The sequence below is a fragment of the Ciconia boyciana genome, chromosome 6 (assembly GCF_034638445.1).
Source record: "Ciconia boyciana chromosome 6, ASM3463844v1, whole genome shotgun sequence".
Lineage (NCBI taxonomy): Eukaryota > Metazoa > Chordata > Aves > Ciconiiformes > Ciconiidae > Ciconia > Ciconia boyciana.
In genome coordinates, this window is record NC_132939.1 from 53,547,992 (window position 1) to 53,574,286 (window position 26,295).

At 40.8% G+C, this 26,295-nt stretch overlaps 1 protein-coding gene across 1 annotated transcript in view; it reads right to left on the reverse strand.

The window, feature by feature from the left end:
• The window catches only part of PPP4R3A (protein phosphatase 4 regulatory subunit 3A), a 46,024-nt gene extending 43,374 nt beyond the window's left edge, over positions 1–2,650 (reverse strand). Inside the window, exon 1 of the mRNA XM_072863992.1 lies at positions 1,212–2,650. Within this exon, the coding sequence (XP_072720093.1) occupies positions 1,212–1,353 (142 nt within the window). The 5' untranslated portion in view covers positions 1,354–2,650. The remainder of the gene's footprint in view (positions 1–1,211) is intronic.
• Between the last annotated feature and the right edge of the window lie 23,645 nt (positions 2,651–26,295).

The following is a 26,295-nucleotide window of genomic DNA, read 5'->3' on the forward strand; positions in this document are numbered from 1 at the left end:
TTCTTTTTACCTCCCTCATGCTGAAATTAAAGCTAAGTTTATTTCCATTTTGAATGTTTTCTCTTACACTATGAAGTAGGCCAAACTATAAATGCATCTCCTTCAGTATAAAATAAAGTCAAGTATCCATTTAACTTTTTAAAGTATAATCAAGAAACTACAAAACCCTGAGATTCATGCTTATCAGCTCATTTATCAAAATCCTGCTTAGATGAAAGTTTGATTTCTCCATATCAGTTCATAATCTTTGCTGTAGAGATTATTGTACAGTTTGTCAGAACTTTCTCAAACAGTAAGAATTAATGATTCTCAAGTTGCCTTTCATCCTAGTTCCTACAATGAGAAAGCCAAAGAAAATAACAAGGTCTGTTGACAGTCACAAGCTACAACTAGATCTACAAGTCACTAGATACAGTAGCTATATATCTAATGAAGTAATGTCATGCACTGACAGACTTTACTAGCAAAATGGTACGTTAGATATTGCAAAGTATACGTTTTAAAATCTACTCTGATCATAGCAGTTATGAACTTACTTAACCAATAATTAAGACTAGTCCAAACATGTAGCTACAGGGGTAGTTAGTACTACTCAACCTACACTATTGTCATATGTTGTCAGAAAACGTGAAGGAAGTTGATAATGCATCGTTTTAAATTTATTTACAGGCAGATCTAGAACTGCTGAAGGACTGAGAACTACTATTCCATTAAAAAAAGCATATCTGAAAATGCTGTTCTGTTAAAAAAAAAAAAAGGGTGTTAGCCATCCACTGGCCTTTTAAAAATTTATACTAAAAAACACGATCCAAGTTTTGAACAACTCCTTTCACGAGGGGATTGTTTCCAGAAACATCTAAGGAAGGATACATCACAATGATCAGTTTTGAAACTGGAGTACATTGGACATCTAATGACAGATCACTAGATATCCAAACCCATGTAAGATTTACAACAAGACCTGAATGCATTTTGTATGCAACGCTGTGTATTCACTATGAACCGAGTGCCTACTATGCTTGCACTTGATGGCAATCTTCCATTTCTTTCACTTGGCCTAACACGAATGAACTATGGTTAGTGCCCACTTGCTTTTAGGAATCACATTTGAATTACACAGCAAAACATGAAGGCAACAGACACAAAGCTAAGCCCAGTTCCTTTTCTGGGTGGGATGAGCAAAGATTGTACCTTCAGACATACACACTTACCATCACTCTCTGCCCTGACTAGCAGGGACATGCCCTTCAGCCTCTCCACGTAGCAAGAGGACACATGCCCTGTGCCTCGATCATCCCACTGGCGGTCCTCATTTAGCGTGTAAACCTTCACCCTCCGCCGGGTGTCAGTCATCCTGCCGCCTGCCACACCACAGCCACCACTCTGGCTTGCAATTGCTGGAGGAGCAGGAGGCTGGTCGGGGGCTAGGCCCCCCTCAAAGGAGGGGAGCAGGAAAGAAGGTAGCAGCCCCACACAGGCACGTCAAGCAAGCTCTTCTTACTCCTCTTCAGTGCTCCAACGGGATCCTCATTATCGAGGATAACAGAGGACTGGGGGGCGCAGGGGCAGAGAGGGAACAAGAAAAGAGGTGAAGATGTGAAAGGGGAGCTGCTCCAGGCACAGTCAGGCGCTGCACAAAAGGCGAGTAAGCCTACGCAGGGGAGAGCCGCAGAGAGGAGAGAGGCTCTTTGCAGGGCGAAGGGCAGGCAGGAGAGGTGAAGAAGGGATCCTGGAGAAGAAGTGGATCCACGGGAGTGGAAGCAGCAGTGGACAGCAGATGGTACCGGCGGCAGCCGGCCCGGGGTGACAGGAGCAGGTGACCCCGGAGGCCGGGGCCCTGGCGAGGGAAGCAGGCGGGAGGCTGGCGAGGCCGGGCTGAAGCAGGCGGGGGGACGCAGGCGGGAGAGGGGCCGCTCGCCCCGGCCTGGAGCTCGGCTCTATTGTGCAGCAGCTGCCCAGGCCCGAAGCCCCTCGCTCGCCGCCCGTCAGCGCGGGGCTTCGAGGAGCCGCCCTCCTTCCCGCCGGGTCCGGCCGGGGCCTGCGGGCACTGCCTGTCCCGGGGCGGGATGAAGCGGGCGGGCGGGCTCAGCGCCCCGTCTCCCCCATGGGCTCCGGTCGCAGGCGGCGGCTTCACTCCCAGCCCGACTCCGCCGCCATATTCTTCTTCCTCCTCCTCCTCCTCCTCCCGGTGCTGCGGCGGCTCAGTCCCGACGCCTCAGCGCACCCTGCGACGTGGCTGCGCTCCAGGCACTCAGCAGCCCGGCCGGCAGAGAGGCGCTCTGCCCTGCGGCGGGGGCAAGGGGCAACGGCGCGGAGCGCTGCAGCGCGGCCCGTCCAGCCCGGCTCCCACCGGCTCCGTCTCCGCCTCAGTCACTGCGCGGCCGCCATCTTGGTTTCACCTCTCACTGGAGGCGCGGGGTCTCCCAGCCAGCGGCAGCACGGGCCGCCCGCCAGCATTTAAAGGGCCAGCGGCCCCGAGCGGGCAGCGGGCTGGGGGCGCGCTCCGCGCCCACGGGCGGGCACGCGCCGCCGGGCCCCACGCGTTCGTGGCCGCCCCACGCAGCACCAGCAGCCCTGCCGCACAGCAGCGTGCCCTGCACCGCGCCCAGCACCACCCCCACGCAGCGCCCTAACGCAGCGCCCTGCCGGGATCGCTCTCGGACTGCGCGGGCGGGACGCGCGTGAGGCCCTGGCCGGGCCGTTACCGGCGGCCCAGGGAGCAGAGGGGCGGCGCTGCCTGCCCCCGCTGCCTGCCCCCGCTGCCTGCCCCCGCTGCCTGCCCCCGCTGCCTGCCCCCGCTGCGTGCCGCGCCCGGCGGCGGCTCTTCCCGCGCTCTGCGCCTCGGCCCTCGCCGGCTGCTGCCGGGGCCGGGGGCTGACAGCGCGGCCGCGGCGGCGAGGCGGGGTCCGCCGGCAGCCCCACGTGTGCGCAGGGGGACGAACGCGCGGCCCCGCGTCCCACCGCAGGGGAGTCCTCGGGGAGCTGCTCCCGCTCCTCACCTCCCTGGGTGGCACTGGGACCTGGTTTCGGGCTGTCTTTGCTTTGTTGAGCACAACTGGACCGGTCCTCTCGCAAGAGCATTTTTTTCTTTCTTTTTTTCCTGCTACACATTGCTGAGTGATCCAAAAGTTAAACAGCTTCTGGTGAGCGGCTGTTGGGTCTCTGTAGACAGAGATAGGATCTAACAATTGCAATAACAAACAGAAGCTGTCGAGTCTCTGCTTTTGCCAGCGCTGCCAACATCTAAACATATGTTTGACAGATTTCCCTAAAATATGCAAAAATACTAGTGCATTTGGGACCCCACAGACACACCACTGCATGAGAGAGTCCGTTTCAGAATATATTCTAGTTATGCTACGTACGTGGGAGCTCATTGCAAGTTATATACTCAGATGGATTTATTTTTATTTTATATTTCAAACAAGTATTGATACTTGTTTGTCAAAGTGAGTTATACTGGGGCTGGTTTGAGCCAAACCCACAGATTATGAGCTCTCACCCCAGAATTAATTACGTGTCACGAGGAAGCCTCCAGTGAAGCGCTGCTTTCCTTTCTCTGTCTTCTATTTTGCTTGTCCCATGAGAAAGACAGTGTCCAGCTCCACAGCTGATCCCCAGTTTCCTGATGTGCTCAGATGAAGCCATTTGGCCTTTGCTTTTAGGCCTGGCTCGGATGCCTAAGGACTGGTTTAGAATACAAATGTCCTCAAGAGTATCGTTCACCTGTCCATAATGTAGCTGAAAGTATGTTGTGCTTAGTTGTTCTTAGTGCGGTGTTCTTGGCTAATGCAACGAAAAAGGTTTGGAAAGATTCAGCTGTCTGAGAACTGCTGATTGTGGGCACTGACGAAGGGAAACCGTCACGCAGCACGTGCACAGAAAGACGCTCGCCGCCTTCGTCTGGCGACCGGTGCAGCCCCCGAGGGGACGCGCCTGGGGAGGTGCTGTGCCAGAATTTCCCTTAGGCAGTTCTGGAGATGGATTTTTGTGACTTCAAAAAAGATTGATGTCACTTAGGGAAACCTCTGTGGGACCATTATACTCATTTACAATTTACAAATTGTACCCTCTTGTGGCCATCAGATTAAGCATAGACCACTGTTCGCTGCAGTTCTGATTCTTTCAGGTTTTTTTGTGAATTGAAAACAAGAAGTTCAATCAGATTTCAGTTTGCATAGTTTGCTTTATGGAAAATTTGGGTTCAGCTTCTTTTCATTGGCCTTGTCTTATTTTGAAATCAGTCTGAACAATGCTCAGCCCAACAATACTGCCCACTTGGCAGGTTTTATCCCGATTCTCATTATATTTGCCAAGGGCTTTTATTTTTTTTAAATGTTTCCACCCCAGTGATTCCAGAAGAAAGGTTGGGTACTGAGGGCAACTTCCCATGCTGGAAAGTAGATGTGGAAGAAAAAAACTACTCAGTTTATTTTTCTTAGAGTAATGAGTTAGAAGGCAAAAGTGTGTCAGGTCACATCTCAATTCCTTCTCTCCATTTCCAGAGGTTTGAAGGACTTTGTCCAGAAGCAAATATCTTCAGGAATCGTGAGAGGCCATTCTTAACTGAGTTAAAAGGTTAGGCTCCCTTAGTTCCTGTAAATAATCTGCCCTGGCAGAGGTTTTGGCAGACCAGGAATTGAGTAATAAATGAGGAAATGGAGTATTGAACACAGTTTTAAACTTCTCATATTCATAGGAAAGTAACTGCATATTGGTCAATGTAATAGGAATAAGCCTAAAGTGGGTTTACCAGTGAGGGCCTCTTGCACAGAAGTCAAGATTAAAGAACAAGATAACTTTTTCTTTCAATATCTGCCCATAATTTTGGGAAAGAAAATTACATTTTTATTATGAGGAACTTCAGATCAGACATATAACTTGGAGCTATGCACTAAAGCATTATTAGAGTTCCTAAAAATCCTAGCTAATGATTTTCTGACCAAAAAAAATCATAATAGGGAAACTAACAGCTTCAGACTTTATTATGGTAAAGATAATTGCTAGAATGAAAGTCAGTGCTTGCCCGAGTATTGAGGTATGGCTACATTCAGTATGTGCAAACAAGGTTACAATCCGTACTATATACACACACGGACACTGGCTATGTCTTCTTGTTCCCAAGACATATGTTTTTGACTGGTTCCCAAAAAAGCTGTGGAAAATGACTGAGTGAAAAGAAAAATTACATTAAAAAACTGTATCAAAGCAGGGGGGGTCTATAAAGAAGAAGACATCTGTACAGAAGTCAGGATATTGCGATCAAGAAAGGGGAGATTCAGAAAAATACTTTTCTAGTTTAGTGGGGAAGTGAACACAGCAGTTTGAAATAAATACATACAAGAAGTAGAAAAAAGGCAAACCTAGCAATCATTACAAGTTACAAAGCGTAGAAAAATGGATGAGAACATCAAGGAATATGCATGGTTGGTAGTTTTAGGAACAGCTCAAGTTGTCCAGATCTTGACACTATTACAGGCCTATTATAGCTAGATTTTAAAAAAATGTTGATATTGATACAAAAAAGTAGAACTGTTTAATAAATAAATTTGTTCTATACTTGAAAGAATGTGTGATGTATTTGTATCATATGATGATAACTAAGTGCCTTCCTGGTCATTATTAAGAAGGATATTGAACAACTTTTCTTAGAGGGAAACATTTTAAAGTACACAGGTCATAAAGAACTTGAATGTGAGAGTTCTAAAGGAGTTTGCATGTGTGATATCAGGAAGCATGAAACCACATTAATTTTTAATAAAGCTTAAATTATTGCAGAAATTCTGCAAGACATGAAGACTGACTGTAAGTGTTCAAATTGGACAAGTGAGAACACAGATAATAATAGACTGATTTATCTAACATCAATCACAGACAATAAATGCTGATACAGGATGCAATAAGGAATTACAAGATGGGAATATAGCAGTAGCAGCTGATGTGGCTTTATGGAAAAAATTGTTTAATTTCTTGTTAAATTACAAAGTTGCTCGTAAGGGTAATGGTGCAGACATGATATACTTGGATAGTTCTCAGGTGCTTTTCTGGAAAGTCAACACTGTATTCTATGAAGGAAGCTCGCTCTGCATGGGTCAGATACAGGGTGACCGACGTAGCTCAAACGAAATTATCAATCAGTGGAGATGATTCCAGATGATTGTGCAGAAATCAAGAGCAGGGCTGATGCTATTTAGGATTTGTAGTAATGATTAGAAAGTCAATGTAAAAACTCTGTGAATAAAAACTGGGTATGACTCAGAGAGCCTGGGAGAGTTATACATAGGCTGAGGACAGAGGGGTCAGAAACAGACAGGTTAACTTACTGAAGGCTCTGATGGAGGAGAAGGAATGGCTTAGCCTGGGACAGCTGGGAAGGTTACTGGCAGCTGCTTCTGTCTCATTGCAGCTTTACAAATGTCTGTGACCTCCCAGTCATCACTTCATTTTTAAGGCAAACAATGACACTTTAACTTAAAATTCTGAGCTGTAAACAGTGTTGATTCAAGAGCTGATGGATGGTCAGCTCAGGCAGCCAGGCTTGGGGGCACCATGGTCAGTTAGGGATGGCCTGGTTGTGCTCTGACTTACACCTCCTAAATGGGACCATTCAGATATAGCCAAATACACGGTCACACCTATGGGAATAAATAGGAAGGCAGCTCTGAAAGAAGCTAGGCTGCATAGTAAACAAGCAACCCAAACAAACTTCTTACATCACGCTGTATCTATAAGATCAGAATATACCTTTTGGGTATATTGTAAGCTAGCAAGCTGTGCAAGAATGTAACATTAGGACTAAAAGTAGCCTTAATGCCATGTTCTATAATTCTGGTGTCCTTGTTGTTAAAAGATTTTAAGAAATTGAAAAGGGTCAGAAAGGACCGCTCTGAAGAACTTTATTTTTTCGCAGATCGATTTGTTGCACTTCAACATCTCGGATACCTGCAGCATGCGCTGTTTTGCAGCATACCCTATGAATCATGTCTCAGATGTCGCTGCTCAGTTTTCACATCCTGCCACAGATCCCCTAGAAGCAGTAGCCCTGTTCTTGTACCTGAACCACAAACCTGACCCTGTGTAGGTCAGCAGTTAAAACCCTGTGACTCTTCCTCCTACATAATGTACATATGAATCCCCTCAACAGAAATGTCATCTCGTTTCTTTCAACCCATATCATCATCTTAAATTTCACAGTGCTGGAAAGACCCTAGTCTTCCAAGCAGAGCTTCCTTTTAGGAATTCTGTGCAACTGCATAGTCGTGGAAAGGCTGTATTTGTTTTGAATTCCTGCATGCTCCTGGAAATGCTACACTTTATCTAAATATGTAGGCCTCATCATCAAAGACTGAAGAATTTCAAGGCACTGCTGAAGCTATTGGATGGAGAGAACATATCTGGATCATTTATTAATCCGATAGTGAAAATTCCCCTTTTTCTGAGAGGGGAACTCAGAGACATCTGAATTATTCTAGCTGTCCCTATGCAACGCGTATTTCTATTTTTACATTTGTTATTGTGCCTCTTGACTGTATTTGTAAACCTTTTCAGTAAGATGTTATTGAGTACTTTTTCTCCTTTTTCTATGGCAGACTTCCTATTGCTAACTTTTGCTCCCATGTATTCTTTTTTTTTTTTTCCCCCACAAGATTTCCAGTACTTTATCTGTAACTCAGACTGCAACAGGCTTCTCTTAGACCCATACGGTTGGTGGTCTTTTGAGAAAATGATGGATAGAGAGGCAGGAAGTATGAGATCTATGTCATAACCTTGTTTCCAAGAAGCTTTGAAAGTCCACCAAAAATCCAGAAGAGAAAAAACTAGCTTATTTTCCTATTATGTTTCTACCTAATCACCTAAAAAATTACTAACAAATGCAATACTCTCATTAAAATAAATTCTTTATTACCGTAGGCGCATCCTGGGGTGAGCATGGGAACTGTTAAAAGATGTTTCCAGTTTGTGTAAATAAGAACTACATAGGTGGATTTGGAGCGAAAAGGGAGAAGGACCGAAAGGGGAGGAGAAGGGACATTGTCAGAGCCAGCGCAAGACAGCAGCACATGGACCCAGACAGATAGACACTCATCCACACACACTCACACACAGAGTCTCAGTAGGTTGATACTTTAATTAGAGCACTCATCTGGGATGACTGGACTAGACCTGTGTAAACTTAGGATCAGATTCCTGGACAAAAGCTGGCGAAGCTAACTATACCTCTGTATGTAATAAAATGTAATAAATGTAAAAAAATGTCAGAAACCTGAAAAGATGTTCTGGAAAAAAAGGAGGAAGATGAGTTGTTTGAAGGAAGTGTTTTAGAATCAGCCATTGTATTGACAGCAACTCAAATATAGGCTTAATTTTTCAGTTTTAAAAGTTATGAGTCACTTCAGTGTTTGTGACGATGGCCTTAAAAATGCAAATAATTCGAGACTTGCACAGAGCAGGAATGATTCTGGTACAAGTTGCAACTAGGTGATATGAATAGCAGACAGATTGGGAGCACATCCAACTACTAGAGAGATTACTTTACTAATTATCCAAGTCGGCTCTAGTATCTTCCATTTTGCATATGAAGCTAACGAAGCAGAGGGGAGAACCTGACACCCAAGCTCTGTGATCTGTGGATGAGCTCTGCAGTAACAGAGGCTAAGCATTTAGGGAGGGAAATGCGCTCTGTCCTCACATTGCATCTCTTCTCTAGCCAAAAGTGAAGCTTAGTAGACCAAATGCAAAATTGGAGTTTTTGCTCTTATTGTCACCTAGAAATAACAACCTAAATTGTTTTGGAATGGGTGTACCTCAGTTGTCACATTGAAATTCTCCTGATTCTACATTCCCAGCCTAGTCCCTGATTTTCCACACATGTTGGCTCCTTTCTGGCTCATGCCAGAGGTATGGCAGTGTGTGTCAGACGTCTGTAACATCTTGAAAGACATGAAGAAGGTCAGCAAGGATCAGTTGTTTAATGTCTTCTCAAGAACTGAGGAACTGAGTTCAAGAACTGACGAACAAGAACTGAGTTCTTGACTGAGTTCTTGACTTCTTCAAGAACTGAGGAACAAGAAGTGCAGCTAGTGGGTGGCATGGTCAAAACAAGAAAAAGATGTCTTTCTTCATACCTCATTGAAGAAAGTGACGGAATGTTCTGCTGCAAGCTGACATGGATGCTGAAGTCCAACGTACTAATCTACTACCAGGCTCTCTTGCAGAGCGTATGGATAGCCTCAAAGCAGAGCTCTTCAGTCAGAGCTTTCTGTGACTAATGGGCAAAGGCATTAGTGGCATGTGGGGATTATCAGTGGATGTGCAGGAGGAAGAAGGTTGGGAGTGGTGTGTGTGCTAGTAAGGTCTGTAGCGGCGAGGTGCAAAGGCGGTATGGCAGCTTTCACGCCCCAGTGCGTTGAAGTGCAGTGTGAATGCAGTTACACGTGCTGCAGGGCCCTAAGGCCTCTACTGCGCGGATGTCTGATGTGTGCCAAGAGGGCTAGGAGTAGTCCTAAATAAACAGGACTAATAAATAGTCCTAAATAACTATGACTAAGAGCACGCTTGGACATTGCTACCAAAGAGAGTGTAAGTGCACACCATTTCATTAATCATCACTACAGCTTGTCACTATGTAGAAATGACTTAACAGTTATTAAATATTAACTCACAACTGTCTAAACTAATTAACATGCAGGATTTATTTATGAGGTTTACAGTTTTCATTGGTGATGGAAGCTGAGAAAATAATCATGAGAGAGCCTATAAGAATGTATCTCGGTTCTACCTGTTTATTTGTGTTTAATACTGACTAAAACAGTACGGTGAGAAGGTAATTCTTTACATTTTCTGAAACCTTATGCATAAAAAATCTTGTAAACATATACTTTCTGGAGATTTCAAAAACAATTTGGAAATGATAACTCAAATTCTAATGGAGAAGTTACATATGTAAAAATAAAAATTTCGGAAGATTAGTAATATATCATCAAATCAGGAGCTACTTTTAACATAAAGCATCTGTAAGAGGTTCAATAAACATTCAGGGGAAGAAATAATTTATCTTTTGGTATCTTCTTGTACGTAATTTGAAAACACTGCTCCTCCCCCTAGGCAGAAGTAGCAGTTGCAGTATTTGAAGTTTGTAATGGTGATCCTTTGTTGTTCCCCCTGAATTTAGTTTTTTTTTTTCTTTATGATTCCATCATAATTTTGTCTCAGAGATGCTGCAAAGATAATGCCCACTAATAATACAATTGCTAATATCCAAATAAAATGTTTTTCAGAAAAGGTCACAACATCATCAACATAAATCTGAAACAGAAAACATTTAAAATATCTGTTATTCAATTATTACTAAAATTCTATATCAAAGTTTTAATGCATTGCATTTATAAGTTCTAATACAAAACCTAAATTGTTCTCAGCACAGAGGTAGAAGAGTATGGTCTTTTTCTCTTAGATGCAAAAAGGTATGTGGTTGTACCTAGGTTGCAACAATTTTTTGCATTCCAGTGCTCACAAAAGGTCTGCTATCAAGCAGACAGAAAGCTGGGTCACTGTTTTCTTTACATATTTTGTTTCTTCTTGATCGATAAGAAAGGTTTCCTTATGAGTCAGATCGAAATAAAAGTGCAGTTTCCTAGTTTGGGCAGCAGGGCCACATTCCGCTGCAGGAGATGTAGTCTCATCATCACAGCCCACCTCTAAACAGGTGATATGGGCCCAGACTCTAATTCCCATAAGGCAGTGCATTAGGAGAAGACAGCTTCCATAGAGGCATTTAGGGGGTTCGAAATCAACTAGTATCGTTCAATTCATTCAAATAAGGCATACTTATTCTTCTAAAGTCTATATGGCAATATAATCACACAGATTAATAAGTCATATTTCTAAGGCAAAAAATATAGGTGACAGTATATAGAATAAACTGGCAGGATTTTTAACAAGATGTCTAAAGCAACTTATTCCAAAGGTTCATACACAAAAGACTCACCAAAAGTTTCCTTCATTGTCTCTGGGACTACCACCTTAAAATATTACATGATGTGTAAAATATAAAGCCCAATTTATCCCATCTAGGTATGGGCCCAAATTATAAAGGTGTTGTTGAAAAGATATTTCAATTCATATTGAAACTGCCTCAAAGGTAAAGGGTGTTTAGTTCTGGAACTGTGGTTTATACCCATTTCTGGTCATAATATTTATTTTAATTTGAAATTATAAAATTTACAGATATATTTAGGAACATAGACTCTGGATTATATATGGTAGTCTGCAGTTTTTTTCCTGAATAGTCTTTCGTTTTTAGCATTCCTGGTGCTTCATCAATACCTGTAAAATTAAAAAGAAACCCACACTTCAAAAATATTTTCAATTTTTTATTTTCCCCAGATGTGTTAAATGCACCTAATGTAGGTTTTGGTTTCACAGACGGATAGGGAAAGAGAATTAGTTAATTTCTTTTTTTTGGTTCTAACTTTTCCAGTAACTGATTCCTGTGAGGCACTGAGCACTGTCTCCCATTAGGTGACAGATTACATTCACCACTGAGAGAGGCATTTGGGATTGTCTGGAATCCTGTCTCTAACGCAGTGCTCAAGGATCGGTAGAGCAAGCTGCTGACTGTGAGAGATTGTCCAAATACATAAAGTGAAGCTTCATGAGAAAGAGAATGAAACCCCAGCATGTCATGCAGGGTCCGTACCTGAGTCATCATTCATAAGCTCCAGCTCAGTCTGATTGAGCATCATCAGTGCTGGACAGTTTTGAGACCCATTACAAAACAAGCCCAAATTCCTTGCAGGCAGCTGTAGGTGCTGTTCATCCCGACTGAGACACTTCAGTAGCCATGGACTTGTATCTTTGGGTCAGCAGCAGGCTCAGGATGCTATGAAAGCTGTGTGGGGTCATGCTGTAGGGAGTCCAGTACTGGAGGGTAAGCTGGATAAACAATCTAACCCCCCAGTCATTTGGCAAACGCAGTATATAAACAGCAGCAGGAGGTGTCAGATGCATTCTTCACATTCTTGCAGCAGTGCATGGAAAAATCGTGAGCCTGATTTTCTCCTCACTTCCATTTGTTGCCTATTAGACTTTTGGGGTTTTCTGATTTTTATTAGCCTCCATAGGTGTTTGAGGCTCACTGATTTCAAGACATTCTCTAGTATTTCAAATATGTGGTACCGTAGCCATTCAAGTTAATGCATATGTATGGAGACAACAGAATTGCCATCTGCCAACAGGCATTAGTTGAGGTCCCCTGACACTGCCACTTTAGAGCCCTGATCACCTAAAGATCTCACAGTGCTTTGCAGGCATCAGAGAATTCTAGGGCAACTAGAGATAAAGGAAAGCAAGACTAATTCCAGACACTAAAGCTGCAGCCTTGATCCCTTCCTGCTTTCCTCTGTGCTTCTCACTTCTCATAATCCCAAATCATTGGGATTATGATTTATGCTTTCCTGTTACCTTTTATATATCATATGGACCAGCACTAAATCCCTTCCCTGACCTTCTCACCTAGGAAACCATGGATCCAATCGTGCTCATCTCCCTCCTTCATTCATGCAGCTGCCCTCTTTCTATCTTTACTGCATTTCTCCTGATTCCTTTCAGCACACCCAAACGATTTGTGCTTAGGTTATGTTCTCACCTGCCATTCTGCTCATACCCATCACTAGTTTGAAATCTCTGCTTTACCATGTCCCGTGCTATAGGACTAATCTTTACACTTGCAAGGTCCTACACAACTTGGTTCCCTCCTCGAGCCAAATACATTCTCAGTATTTTTTACTGTCCTTCTCCTTCCTGTCTTATACTGCCTTGAAAGCCTTCCCCTACCAATCAGCATGTATCAGCCTCTGGTTTATCCCATGTATAGTGCCCTGTCTTCTTCACATTGCAAACACTGTTCTCAGATTTCCCAGGAAGTGACTTTTTGAGGATTCCTGCACAAAACCTTGTCATTTAGTTCAGTCTAGCCTCTTTGTAGGCATGAGGAGTGGCAAGAGGAAAAAGATTCCTGATAATATTGCAAAATAACTGTATAGAGAATCCACTGTAACCACAAACTATGGTGAAAGCATGGACACAAGAAAAGTAACAGTATGGGGGAAAAGGGATGCTTTTCTTAGAGTAATACTCAGGAAGATTTCTGGCTTCTGTTATTATGCAATGACCTCTAAAGATCATGATTCCTGCTTTCACTGAAATTACTGGGTTTTGCCAAGGACTCATTGGGATCAAAATTATTCTAGAATTTCAAATTATCCTTACCTTTGACTTCTGTCGCGGTTTAGCCCCAGCCGGGAACTAAGCACCATGCAGCCGCTCGCTCACTCCCCCCCGGTGGGATGGGGGAGAGAATCAGAAGAGCAAAAGTAAGAAAACTCGAGGGTTGAGATAAAAACAGTTTAATAGGGAAAGCAAAAGCCGTGCACACAAGCAAAGCAAAGCAAGGAATTCATTCACCACTTCCCATGGGCAGGCAGGTGTTCAGCCATCTCCAGGAAAGCAGGGCTCCATCACGCATAATGGTTACTTGGGAAGACAAACGCCATCACTCCGAATGTCCCCCCTTCCTTCTTCTTCCCCAGCTTTATATACTGAGCATGATGTCATGTGGTATGGAATAGCCCTTTGGTCAGTTTGGATCAACTATCCTGGCTGTGTCCCCTCCCAGCTTCTTCTGCACCTGGCAGGGCACGGGAAGCTGAAAAGTCCTTGACTGGTGCAGCAACAACTAAAACATCTCTGTATTATCAACACTGTTTTCAGCACAAATCCAAAACATAGCCCCACACCAGCCACTGTAAAGAAAATTAACTCTATCTATCTCAGCTGAAACCAGGACACTTCCCAGCCTGTCTTTTGGTTGACTTCGGTAACTGTGACAAAATAAGGAAATGACAGATTTCTAATGGACCTGAAATGCTTAAGTCGGAAATGGATGGGAAGCATTGTAACTGGATATTTCATTCTTAGAACCTGAAATTTAAGTGGTATATTGTTATATGGCAACATTTAAAGGAAAAACTGCTCTGGTTATTTCAGGCATTCATTAAGCCTTTCAAGCCTTGGTGGTGGTTTGGAATGTCTCCTTTATAGCCCAATTCGAGCATAATTTTCCTTGAGCAGTTCTTACTCTAATACTGGTTGTGTGTCTGGCCAAGCACCAGAATTTAGCTTAGAGACAATAATTTTGATACTTCTGCTTTATTTCTTACCTGCTCTGTACAGTCTGAGAAAGCTGAAAATGAAGGCATTTTCTCAGCCAAGGTACAGTTGCATTCAGCTTGAGATGACTTGTTAGCACACTTTTTATACAATTCAGGAATCTGTGGAAAGGCCATGAAAAATGATTCTAGTTCAGTTTCTTGACTAAATCCTGAATACAAGACTTTATAGAAGAAGTTATGAGTAAACCAATGCAACTATCCCTATATGGTGTAGGTGATTTCAAAATAATGATATTTGCTACAAGTCAGATACCAGCAGATATCAGGCCAAAAATTTTATTTCATTTCTAATCAGGAAAAATATTGAAATCTTAGGATTTTTCAAAGAATCTGATATTAAAAAAAAGTTTTTCAGACTTACAAAATGCTTTTGTTAAGATTAAAAAATGTAATCTGTACTTTATTGTTTCCACTAATATTACTACATCCAAAAATTCTGACCTTTTAAAATTTCAGTAATTTTCTGTCAAAATGTTGACGGTATTCTTTGTTTTGATAAGACAGGATTTTCCAGCAGATAATTGTTCCATTAGGGAAGAAAAATGAACTGTGTTTGAAATTCCTAAAAGACTCTTTGGAAACCAAAACAACCAGCACTGGATGGATCCAGCTCCCCCTGCCCAAACCAAGGAGGAGAAGGGAAGGCAAGGGGAAAGACAAACCTCTGTGCCATCTTCCTACTTTTCATTGCTGGAGAGAATACCTCTACTGGCATGGGCCTTGCCCTTCAGTAGCATGGGAGGAGGAATAAAGGCAGATGCGTACTGGGGCCAAGGACATAAGCAGTGAGTCCAGAGCCAACTGGTACTAAGGGAGTTCTTTGGGGAGGATGGTCTTGGGGAAGCTCCTCCGCTGCCCCTGTGAATTTCTGGTCTAAGCAACTGCTTTCTGTACTTATGCCTAAAGGCAGCCCTGCCTGAATGACCCAGCGGCTCACCTGAGATTTCCTTTAGTCAGCCCCAGATTATCGCCAAAGGTTCTATTTCTTTAGACTCACAATATGGTGACAAGCCATCTAATGGGCCTTTCCCTTTCCTGCGACAAGCAGAAAGTGAACCTGTGCTTTAGTTGTTAGGAAGCATCTATAAAGAGGAGATCTTTAAAGTTTAGAAACCTTTTGTAGTGTAGGCAAAAGCCAGGAACATAGAGAGGCAGGTATGAGTTAAAAAAAACAAACTTGTGAGCACATTCCGCATCACATTTTCACAGAGGAACCACAAAAGTTCTACTACTTCTTTGTATGGTGTCAACTCTGTATTAACCTTTTAGGTTTATTAACACACAAAATAAAGATCGGTTTAAAAGTCTCAATTTGAAAATCTTGATAACAAGCTACTTTTTTCCCATATGTCTTACAGTTTCAGAATTAGCATGACTGGCACACTATGCCAGTTGTTTTAACAACAGTGTTTTGGGAGGGAAAGAGCTAAGTTTACAGATATCCTCTCCTGTCTTTCTATTTTAACTCATGACATCTTATCAGTACCTCTGCCAGTGGTGATGAGAATGGATTTGAAGTGGAAACTCTGGCACAGGTGCTTTCCTCATTAATGACTCTGATTTAAACATTTACATTGAAGTTACCGGATTTTATATTTCAATTCCTGTTCTGTCCCACTGTCTATCCTCTCTGTTAATGTAATATTCATAATTTTACACCCTCACATCCTTCAGAGCCTGATATAAAAATATGTATCCTCCAATCATGTGCAACCAAAAGGTCTTAATTGAAAGAAAATAGGCTGCAGTAAGCACACCACTGAAGGGTCCTGTCTGTACAGTCTGCTTTTTGTAATATTGATTATTGAAGTATGTTGTAGAAAAAAAAAGAACACTGTGTATGAAATAAATGATGGTAAAATAATTCATTTTAAGATATGTTCAGTAACCATGAAATTATTAGAAAAGACTTACTTTTGAATCCTTAGGGTAATTTCTCATTCCTAGTTTGCTGGGGTCTGCATTATAAATGTTTTCACCAAGTGGAATACCTGTTCTCTGTTCAGATACAGGTATGTAGTTTGCCTGCATATAAATGCACTGTAAGACAGAGGGATGTAGATTAAGTATACATTTATTGTGCAGAGAGGATGATAAAAAGTTATTCTTAATGTCAGGATAATACAACAGAAGAAATGATATGGTATTAAACTCCAAAGCATACAAAACAAAGCAAGTCATTAATCTATATCAAATCTTTCAGTTCCCAGGAAGTCTTTCAGAGAAAAACTGAGCCAACAGGTGCTTACTACTCATATGAATTATGTGACTTATTATGTGGCCATAATTTCTTGACTGGGTCCTTCAGACTCAGGATTTTCAGGTGATCTCTCACCTCTACCTGACACTGCTCAGAAACCATGTTCAGAAGACATCAGGTGCTTTCAGTCCACTGTGACTGAACCCTAGTGTCCTGGTTTCGGCTGGGATGATAGTTAATTTTCTTCCTAGTAGCTAATATAGTGCTGTGTTTGGACTTAGTATGAGAATAATGTTGATAACACGCTGATGTTTCAGTTATTGCTAAGTAGCGCTTACACTAAATCAAGGACTTTTCAGCTTCTCATGCTCTACCAACTGAGAAGGCTGGAGATGCACAAGAAGCTGGGAGGGGGCACAGCCAGGACAGCTGACTCCAACTGGCCAAAGGGATCTTTAGCATATATGTTACTTTTACAGGCTTGTCTTAAGTTTAAATCAAAGATATGAACAGAGTATATGTCTTATTTAGGCAATGAAATCAGAAATATGAGTTTAACATAAGATACAAATTCTGTTAATCAGTTGCATTTTAAACACAGGATATATTATGCAGTTTTATAATAGTTTAAACTCAAGACCACACATTTCACAAAGTGAAACAAAAACTTGTTAGCAAAAGAAATCTTCAGCCATTTAAACAGGAGATGTTTATGGAATGACAATTAAATGGTACTTTTCTAATAGTAGCACAGTGAATGGTGTCATAATTGGGAACTGTGCTGTTTCTTGCCTCCAGCTATCTCAGTTCAGATCTTTCATAGCAGAAGAACTTAGGGATCCTGAGGGAAATTTCTTTTTTTTTTTTCAAAACACTACTGAAAATAAAAGCCCTGGGAGGTCATGGGGTTACATGGAAAGTAGCAGTTTAATTTATTCAACCTAAATAGCAAAAGGCATATTTTAGCATACATTAAAAATAGACTCATTTTATGCACTTTTTCAATCTAGTGTCTGGTTTTGCATGTTGATTTATTTCTGCACAATGCATTCTCGCTATAGAAATTGGTAGGTTGTTGTTGACAACTTCTTCAGATAAAAATGCACGTAAGTATACGCATGCTCCTGGTTCTTTTGCAAAAGCGAATGCACCAGATTGGAAGTCCTTCCCTTTCTATACCAATTCCTAGGCACCACCTAATGGCTACTTAGCTTTCTTACCAGCAGTTCTTTCAGGAGGAGAAAATTGTTTTTTGGATCTTCCTGTAGCCACAGTTCAGCAGTTGTTGGAACTGGAGAAACATAATGAACTGATTTCCCACATACACTGCCACTCTTCAGTGTTACAATATATGCTACTGTATCACAAATACACAATGCTTCTGGGATAATCACAGCTATCATAGATTTACACTATAGGTAGTTACGTTGTGAAAATAAATTAGTACTCCCAAAACAAAGATAGCCATTTGAAAGAATGTGGTAAATACCATGTTTGCACTGGCAGATATATCTGCATTGGAAAGTTTGTTCCTCCTGCCTACTAACCTAGTGCAAGGGTATAAAGGGACTGGTTTGAATTTATCTTGGAGCTGCTAATTTCAAAACTGTCTTTCTCCCTTTGTAATGCTCCTATGGTAACGATCAGAAGGCCATTTAATTGATCCCTCTTTTTGTTAGGAACAGCCTCATAGCAGAATGTGCTTAGCGAGGTGTCTTTGACTGAAAAATTAATAGTTCTACTTTTAATGTAACAAAGCGTGATTTTGTTAGTTTTCAGTGTATGTGGCAATGCCATACTTTTACCAGAGTATGTGGGAGAAGCAGTTGCCAATTATGAATTGGTAAAACTGATAACAGAAATGATGTGGACAAGTATGGTACAAGCAGATCACTGCCACACACGATTGGCGCTGATGTTATTTATGGGCTTGTATATTTTTAGCTACTGGCAATGCCTGCCACAGTGGAGAGGGGGGGTAGATACAAACGGAAAGAATACTTTGAAAAGGATGTTATTTTTATACTGAACTTCTCATATTGCTCAACTGATGTTGCCTCAGCATGACACTGAACACAGTCAAAGAGAAAGTGTCTGTCACAAGACTGTGAGAACTGCCACACTGGTCAGACCAAAGGTCCATCTATTTTAGCATTCTGTACAGTGACCAGTTGTGACTGTTCAGAGAGAGAGTGTAACAAACAGGATAATACAAAGTGGTCCTTATTTCTGACAATCAGTTGTTAAAGCATTTTGGACCATTGAATTCAACAGCAAACAATGGACATATCCTCCATACATTTGTCTAATCCTTTTTTAAACCTATCTATACTTTTGATTTCCAAAGCATCCTCTAGCAGTAAGTTCAGGAATTCAGTTAAGCAACATGTAAAATAAAGTGTTTCCTTTTGTTTGTTTCAAATTACTATATAGCTTTTGCACTTCTGAGAAACAGTGAATCACCATCTTTATACCACTGATTTTATGCCCTATCCAACTTTAATAATCTCTTTTCCATGAAGGAATGTCCTATTCAGCTTCCCTTGTATAGAACCTATTAATTGTTTCTGATCACTACTGTTTAACTTCTCTGCGTCTCATCTGGTGCTACTACGTTGGTCTTTGAGATGAATGACCAGAAGTGCATGTATTTGAGATTTAAGATTGGTACAATAGCATCGTGATGTTTTCCTTTTTTGTTCTCTATTCACTTCATAAGGAAATAATTGTAATATTCGGTTTGTCTTTTCTTGCCACAGAGCCTGGTGCTGCCTATCCAAATAACTCCCAAATCCCTTTCATGAGTAGCAACAGCAAAGAGCTCTCTGTTTTGTATTTTTCTTTGAAGTGCATTTGTTTGAATTTGTTAAGCATGCATTATATGAGAGGTTTTACTGTCTGGCTGCTCAGCATTGGTTAAAACTTTCTTCACCTCCTTCCTGTCTGCTTTAGTTGTGACTTTGCTGCACAACTTTGATCTTCTGCAAACTTTCCTGCTTCAGTATACACCTTTTCATTGTCATTTGTGAATAGCTTGTACAGCAGGATCTGGACCTCTGTAGATCCAGTGGTACCCCACTGGCTATTTTCTTTATTATTGGTGAAAATTTTTACTCATTATTTTTTACACTACATAAATAAATAATTACTTTTTCGGACTCAGTCTAAAGATAACTCCCCTATTTACCCAAACTATTCAGAATAAAATAATGCTGTATTTGAATAACCATTCAGAATAAAAGAATGGTGGAAGTACACCTATTGCTCAGAATGAATTGTCTTCCCTTACTGGCTTGTAATGTTTGCTGCAAACAGAGAATTCCAGTGTGTAACTATCCATTTCATCCCAGTCCTCTTTTGAATTCATTTCCAGTAGTGATGGATTGCCAATGACAAGGTTTATTAATCACATTTGAAACATTGGATAGGCTGTGAAATTGAGCAAGAAAGTGAAGATACATATTCAGTACTCTGTTCTCTGTAGTTGAAGAAAATCCCAAGGAAAGACAAAATTAATTCAAGCTCTAGAACTTACTTGCATTCAAAGCTATGTGAATGGAATAGGGAAAATTTCTTCATCATAACTCTATTTGTACTCCCTGCGCAATACCAGTAATTGCTTCTTTGCCAGTTTGGCTGACTGGCTAACTAGTCCTTTACTGTACTGTAGCCAATGACAATGAAAGTAACTGTGGAAACATATTTAACTTTTTTTGTCTGTAGCCTTTCCATCTCCACTTATTTCACACTTTAAAATCTGTACAAAGTGTTGATTTAAAAATTTTCTTTCTGACTTCTACTGCTTTGAGCTCTCCAGCCCTTGGGTTTAATTCTTTCTTACAAGCCAGCTCCCTCCCCTTTTTGTTGTTTCTTTTTTAACACACACACACACACACACACACCCCAAACACTTCTTTTTAAGTTTATCCATGTTAGTGCATGAAAGAAAATACATGCAAGTGTAAAGGAAGTTCTCTTCACAGCTGGTTTTCTTTGCTTTGATCTCAGTGAGGACTTGGGTACTTAAAATAGGATTTATCTGATTTTCAAGCACCAAAAGCTGAGTCTGAAGCCAGAGTTTGCCTTTCTGTTTGGCCTTCAAGTTCTCAGTGTTCACAGAATCACAGAATAGTTGAGGTTGGAAGGGACTTCTGAAGACTGCCTAGTCTAAATCCCCTGTACAACACAGAATCCTCTAGAAAGGGCTGCTCTGGATCTTGTCCAGTCAGGTTTTGAATATCACCAAGGATGGAGAGTCCACAGGTGGAGTTTTACCACCCTCACAGTAAAATAGTTTTTTCTTATGTTTAAATGGAATTTCCTGTGTTTCCTTTTGTGACCATTGCCTTTCTGCTTGTGTTCTTTCAACACTCCTCCTGAGCATCACCAGGCTGCTCTGGCCTATGCAAGTAACCACCCAGCTCTCACATAAGATAGTAGGGATCCAAATGTAAGTGGAGTGGCACATCAATTTCCTAAGGAGATCTGTCGGGTTGGCACATTGAGTCAGGTTAAAAGGAATCTTAAATGCCCCTCTTCTGTTTTTAAATGTATGTGTAGCTACTTTAGTTTTCCAAGGGCGGCCTTTGCTAGGCATGCTGACCGTTGGCAGTACAGTCTACTAGTCAGAGTGCTCACCCAGAAAGTACAAGCCCTATGTTCAACTTCCTCCACAGCCTAAGTCCAAACCCTTTTCTCAAGAGAGCATCCTGGCTGTTAGCTTGTAAAGCTGGGTGAGCACGTTGCTGTCTCCATCTTTCCTATTGCTGAAATTCTTGCTGTTAGTCACGTACACAGGGAAATGAAGGCAGAAATACAGCATGCATGGGGCAGCATGATGGTTCAGCCTGATAGCACTGAAGGGGGAAGAGAGAGTCCCAAGTTTCTGGCTGATGGCTGGAGCTGGTTTTGATTTCTTACTCCGGTGACTAATAACAATAGTCTTAAGATCAGAGACCAGAGTTCAACTATTAAGCTGCAAAGTCATTGTGCAGAGAGTGAGAACCCAGAATGAAGGGCTTATATACAGAAGATGGACTCATTTGGTATCTATGGGAGGGAACAATTCAGACCACAGCAATCAGAGCAAGATTGTCACTACATTTGCAGCGTACACAAGCATCAGTGGCAGCAGCACAGTTGCTTGTTTTTCCTTTAAGAGGCAGAAAGGTCAGACAGGTTCCACTGAAACTAATAACTGGTCCTGAAACTAATAAATTGACTATCCAGATTGTAGCATTCCTGAAGGGTGTGCATACTTCTTCCATGGAAGAATTTCCTTATGGAACTGTGTAGGCATCTTGATAGGTCACCTAATCCCAGCATGATCAACTATAAATCCTGGTATTACTCTCTGATATCAGCAGGGTGCTTGCTCAGTGTAGGACAAAGTACTGCGGTGTCAAAAATACCTTGAATTCCTTCCTGCCTCCCTGGATAGGTTAGGTGTAGCTCACATCATATCAGATGCACAGGATAGGACTTGATCTCCTCTGTACAGGTGAGAGTTGGGATTTTCAGGTGTGCCTTGGGGATCTAAAAGCATAAATTTCTCTAATTTCCCAAGGGGACCTGCATTCATAAATGCTGTAGTCTTTAGGAAATATGTCTTTGAAGTGTTTTGTCCTCCTGATTTAGAATGTTAAATTCTTATCTAGACTCTGTTTTCCTTAGTGATTTGAACACCACTAATAACACTACCATATGCTTATATTTTCAACAAATGGCCAGTCAAGGTAAACTCCAACTTCAACTAGTCAAGACCAGTTACTGCAGAATTACCCTTGCAAGTCTGGGTGAGAGATGTTTATCTCAGTGATTATGGTGATCTCCTCTTAAACAACTTTACCATGCAAACTTTTACCAGGAGAAATAACTTGCTTTACAAGACAAATCTCAACAAAATCCACAATATTTTTCACAGAATTAAAATAATTGTCAAACCACACACATCGTTTTGTTAGACTAAGATTCTGTTTAAGCATTGATCTCTGTTACTTACATTGTCTTTGCTTCTGTTCTTTTAATTTGACTTATTCAATGATTTGCTAAGGACCAACTATTTAAGAAGTTGTGTATGTGAGTCAGGGGCAGTAACTCTGTCCACATGCAATAGAAAATGAATAAATACTTTAAAAAATAAATCATTTGCCTTTTAAAAATGTCTTTATATTTATTTATATGGTTTTAATTTGAAAATTGTCAAAAGACATTTTTCTTTGATGAAAACAAAGGGTCATATGTATAGCCCAATTAAATCAATTGAATGGTGCCCACTTCTCAAATTCACTTTGAGACATTGAATCAAAATTAGAGATGAAACTATAGACTTTACATTTATAGCTAGTTTAAGACTTTAAATTAGGCCAGTGCTAAGGTATTTGACAAAAGATAACACATGTAGGACATTGCCAAATTGAAAGCGACTTAAAAAGATTTCATAACAACCAAAGTAAAGTGCTTTTATTTCTCAGTAGAAAAGACAAGAGAGACAGAATCTGGTAAGATTCACTTTTGGCTGAGTATAAGCATTTAGAATACATTTCCCAGGTAATAGCATTTGAAAATACGGACGAAATATTTTAGTAGACATACCTAAAGTTTAAATTTGCTGAGATTATTGAGCTGTGCAAAGTCACACAAACTACCTAATGGCCATTTCATGTATTGCACACAAACTATATGCTTAAAAAAGGACTAAATGCTAAGTCTCTTACCTGTATGTTGAGGGACTGCTCTGAATCTGAAAGTGTAGGTTGTGTTCAGATCCAAGTATATAATACTATTCTTTGCTATATTATTATAGTCTTGCATCAAATATCTGTACCCTTCTAACTTCAGGTCCCATTTTTTTTCCATTTATAGTACCAAAGTCATGCAAGAACCATTGCTTGGATGCAAAGCTCCTGTCGAAAGGCACCTTGTCAGGCATGGTGGGCTCTGCTATAGCAGTTTTACTGTCCAAAATTCTTGTGATTAGGAAGCTCCTGCTCCCTAGAATCACTACTGTCTTTTCCACATCAGTGCTTCTAAATCCATTTTTACCTAAGGAAAGCAAAGAGTTAAAGTTGCTTGTTTATTTTTAGCATTGTGGTTCTGTGGCCAAATCTTGACCTTCATTTTGAAAAATTCCTTATCCCTGCTATTTGAAAGACCACAAAGCAACACAATCTGCCCTATAGCTTCAGTTTAAAATGTTCATAAACAAGCTTTCTGAGTAAAATTCCTCCTTGATTAACAAATTCATGTTAGTTACAGCAATCTCACCATTAGAGGTAGAATCCATGGCATGATCAGCACTTCCATTTTAACACAATGTATAAAGTTACATGATTACAGCATATATCCCATAATTCATTTAAAAATATTAATGAAACTGCCTTCCCACAAAGCACCAATCCAATGCTATTACTACAGCTGGCAATGGGATAGAAAAAAAGTCCTCTAGCTAATCACAATTTTATTTTTGTTTATGCTTGCCTTTCTGACCAACACACAGGCAAGAAATGACATATAAATCCTTTTGGGGCCTGTTCCATTCCTTGTAAAGTGACTTCAAACTCTGCTTTGTGCACTGCAGCAGGAGTCAAGCCTGGCGCTCTGCATTTTTATGTTTCAATTTTGATTTCAACAGCTACACCAAAAAGAAATTTAGGTGTAGCATAAAACTTGCTGCTAAGCAAACCATGCAGAATCACCTTACACATACTTGTAACAAAATTTAAGAATAATGTAGCTGCTTTTTGCCTTAGAAAATTAATCCAGTTTGAGCTTTTAAAAGAAACAGTTTTTAAATAGTACTGTATAAAATTTAACTAAAGATTATTATTTTTAATTAGCCAAAGTTTAGGAATTGGAGACAAACACTCCATGAAAGGAAGGACAATTCAAGCTTAGAGTATACTGGCTTTTCAAAGATGTTGATTGTAGTTTCCCTTTCTGGGAAGAAAGAATCAGGAAGTATGTGAACAGCTCAGATCTCAGAAGGGTTTTGCTGATCAGAAGGTTTTTGCTGACCAGCCTCTCCCTGTCCACATTTCAAATTACCTTTCTTAGTTCTTCACAACCCACCTAGCTTTACATGTCTTTTTCTACTTTCATTGTGCATTTTCTGGACACTGTTGGAATGTGACATTAAATGCTAATAATCTCTGTAATAATTTACAACAGCGAGGAAGTGAAAATTGTTTAAAAAGTTATTAAAATATTGTTTGGGTAGGGTTAAGTGCTTTTGAAACTGGCAGGTATAGCAGCTGCCCTTTGTAAATTGTTAAAGAAATTATTAAAGCAGTGACTGAAGTCCGTTTAGTTTTAGAGAACTGAAACAATAGCAACCTCCACCCAGAACCTGTGGAGCTTCCAAGAGACTTAAGCTGGGCATGTGTAAGCAAAGGTAACATAGATTACCTACACCTAATTTCAGTGTGGACTGCTGTGAAGGTGCATCTAGATGTCTGTCTGTCCATAGGTTTAGAAATAGACTAGCAGGTGCATGCCCACCGTACCCTACTGTAGGATTAGCTAACATATAGCCCCCCAATATCTAGCTGCTCTTACTCAGTGGTCAATGGGATGTCATCTATGCTCCATCCATTATGAAATAAGCATCCTTATATTAGCTCATATTTATTTCACGATAAAACTGTGCACTTGAACAACAGTTGTCATGAAGCAGTTTTGTTAGGATTTCACTATAAATAGTTCTGAAATAGTCTCAGGAAGAGAATAATGAAGACTCAGGCTATGGGTATATTGGGGAAATCAATTGATTTGCAGTGGAAATGTTCTCCTTTGACAGGGTAGAAATCCTGAGAGTGGTTACCTGATGCAGTATCTTTTAATTTAAATTTTAAAAAAAGGATTAATTAAATTCAGTCTTATGACCAAGATTTCTGAGGAGTTTTGGCTTCAAACTTTCTTGAGGCTCAGAAGCAAAATATATCCCTGGAATTGCGCTGAGTGTTTCCAACAAATAGCAGATAGTGCAAGAGGAACTGCAATTGCTTAATCTTAACCAACAAATTTAGTAACTGCTGTATAGATAAGAAAGGGAGGTGAGAAAGGAAGCTTCTAGAATTTCTTTTCGATTTGTCCAGTGCAAGGTCACACCTGAAAATGAGTGCAACGAAACCAGACATTTTGAGGTTAACATGCAGTTAACAAAGATGTAGGTGGTCATCTGGCACAAGTCTGAACTTTGTGAGAAGCTGATCTTTTACCATTCACCTCAACATTTCCCAGTAACAGAGAAAAGATCTTACAAGCTACTGAGAAAATTCAGATCAAATTAGAGCTTCCTATAGGGCAGATAATGATATCTCCTTTGGGTGCAATTAGAAAGTAATTAGACAAAAAGGGGCATTTGGGAGGCACTATTCTTTCCTCAGTACACTATAGTGAGACTTTTTTGGATGCAGTAAGAAAAAAATAGAGAAAAGAGCATCAACTCACCGCACTAGGTCTGGGAAAGGAAGATTTGAGTTTGTATCGCTATTTCAAAACTGCTCATTATGCCTTGGAAATCTCAAAACCTTTGTTAAATGACGTGAGCATTTGTGTTAACTAAGGAATGTTCACAGTGAAAAGACTCGTTTATGGATACAGAGCCTCTGCCCAGTAATGTCATGTGAGACCGTAAACAGGCTATGTGCCAACCATGTGCTTAGGCCTCTGCCTATGGGGAGATGTTAATCATTCCTGAGGGGCTCGCTAAAAGAAACTACTCTCTGGCAGGTGACCAAAAAACAAAAAGGAAAGAGAAATCTCCATGATGATTTCAATCCAAATATATTGTTTTAATCTGGTGATGTGAATATAATCCAAAAAGAAAAAAAAGTGGAAATAAACAAACAAACAAACTAATAT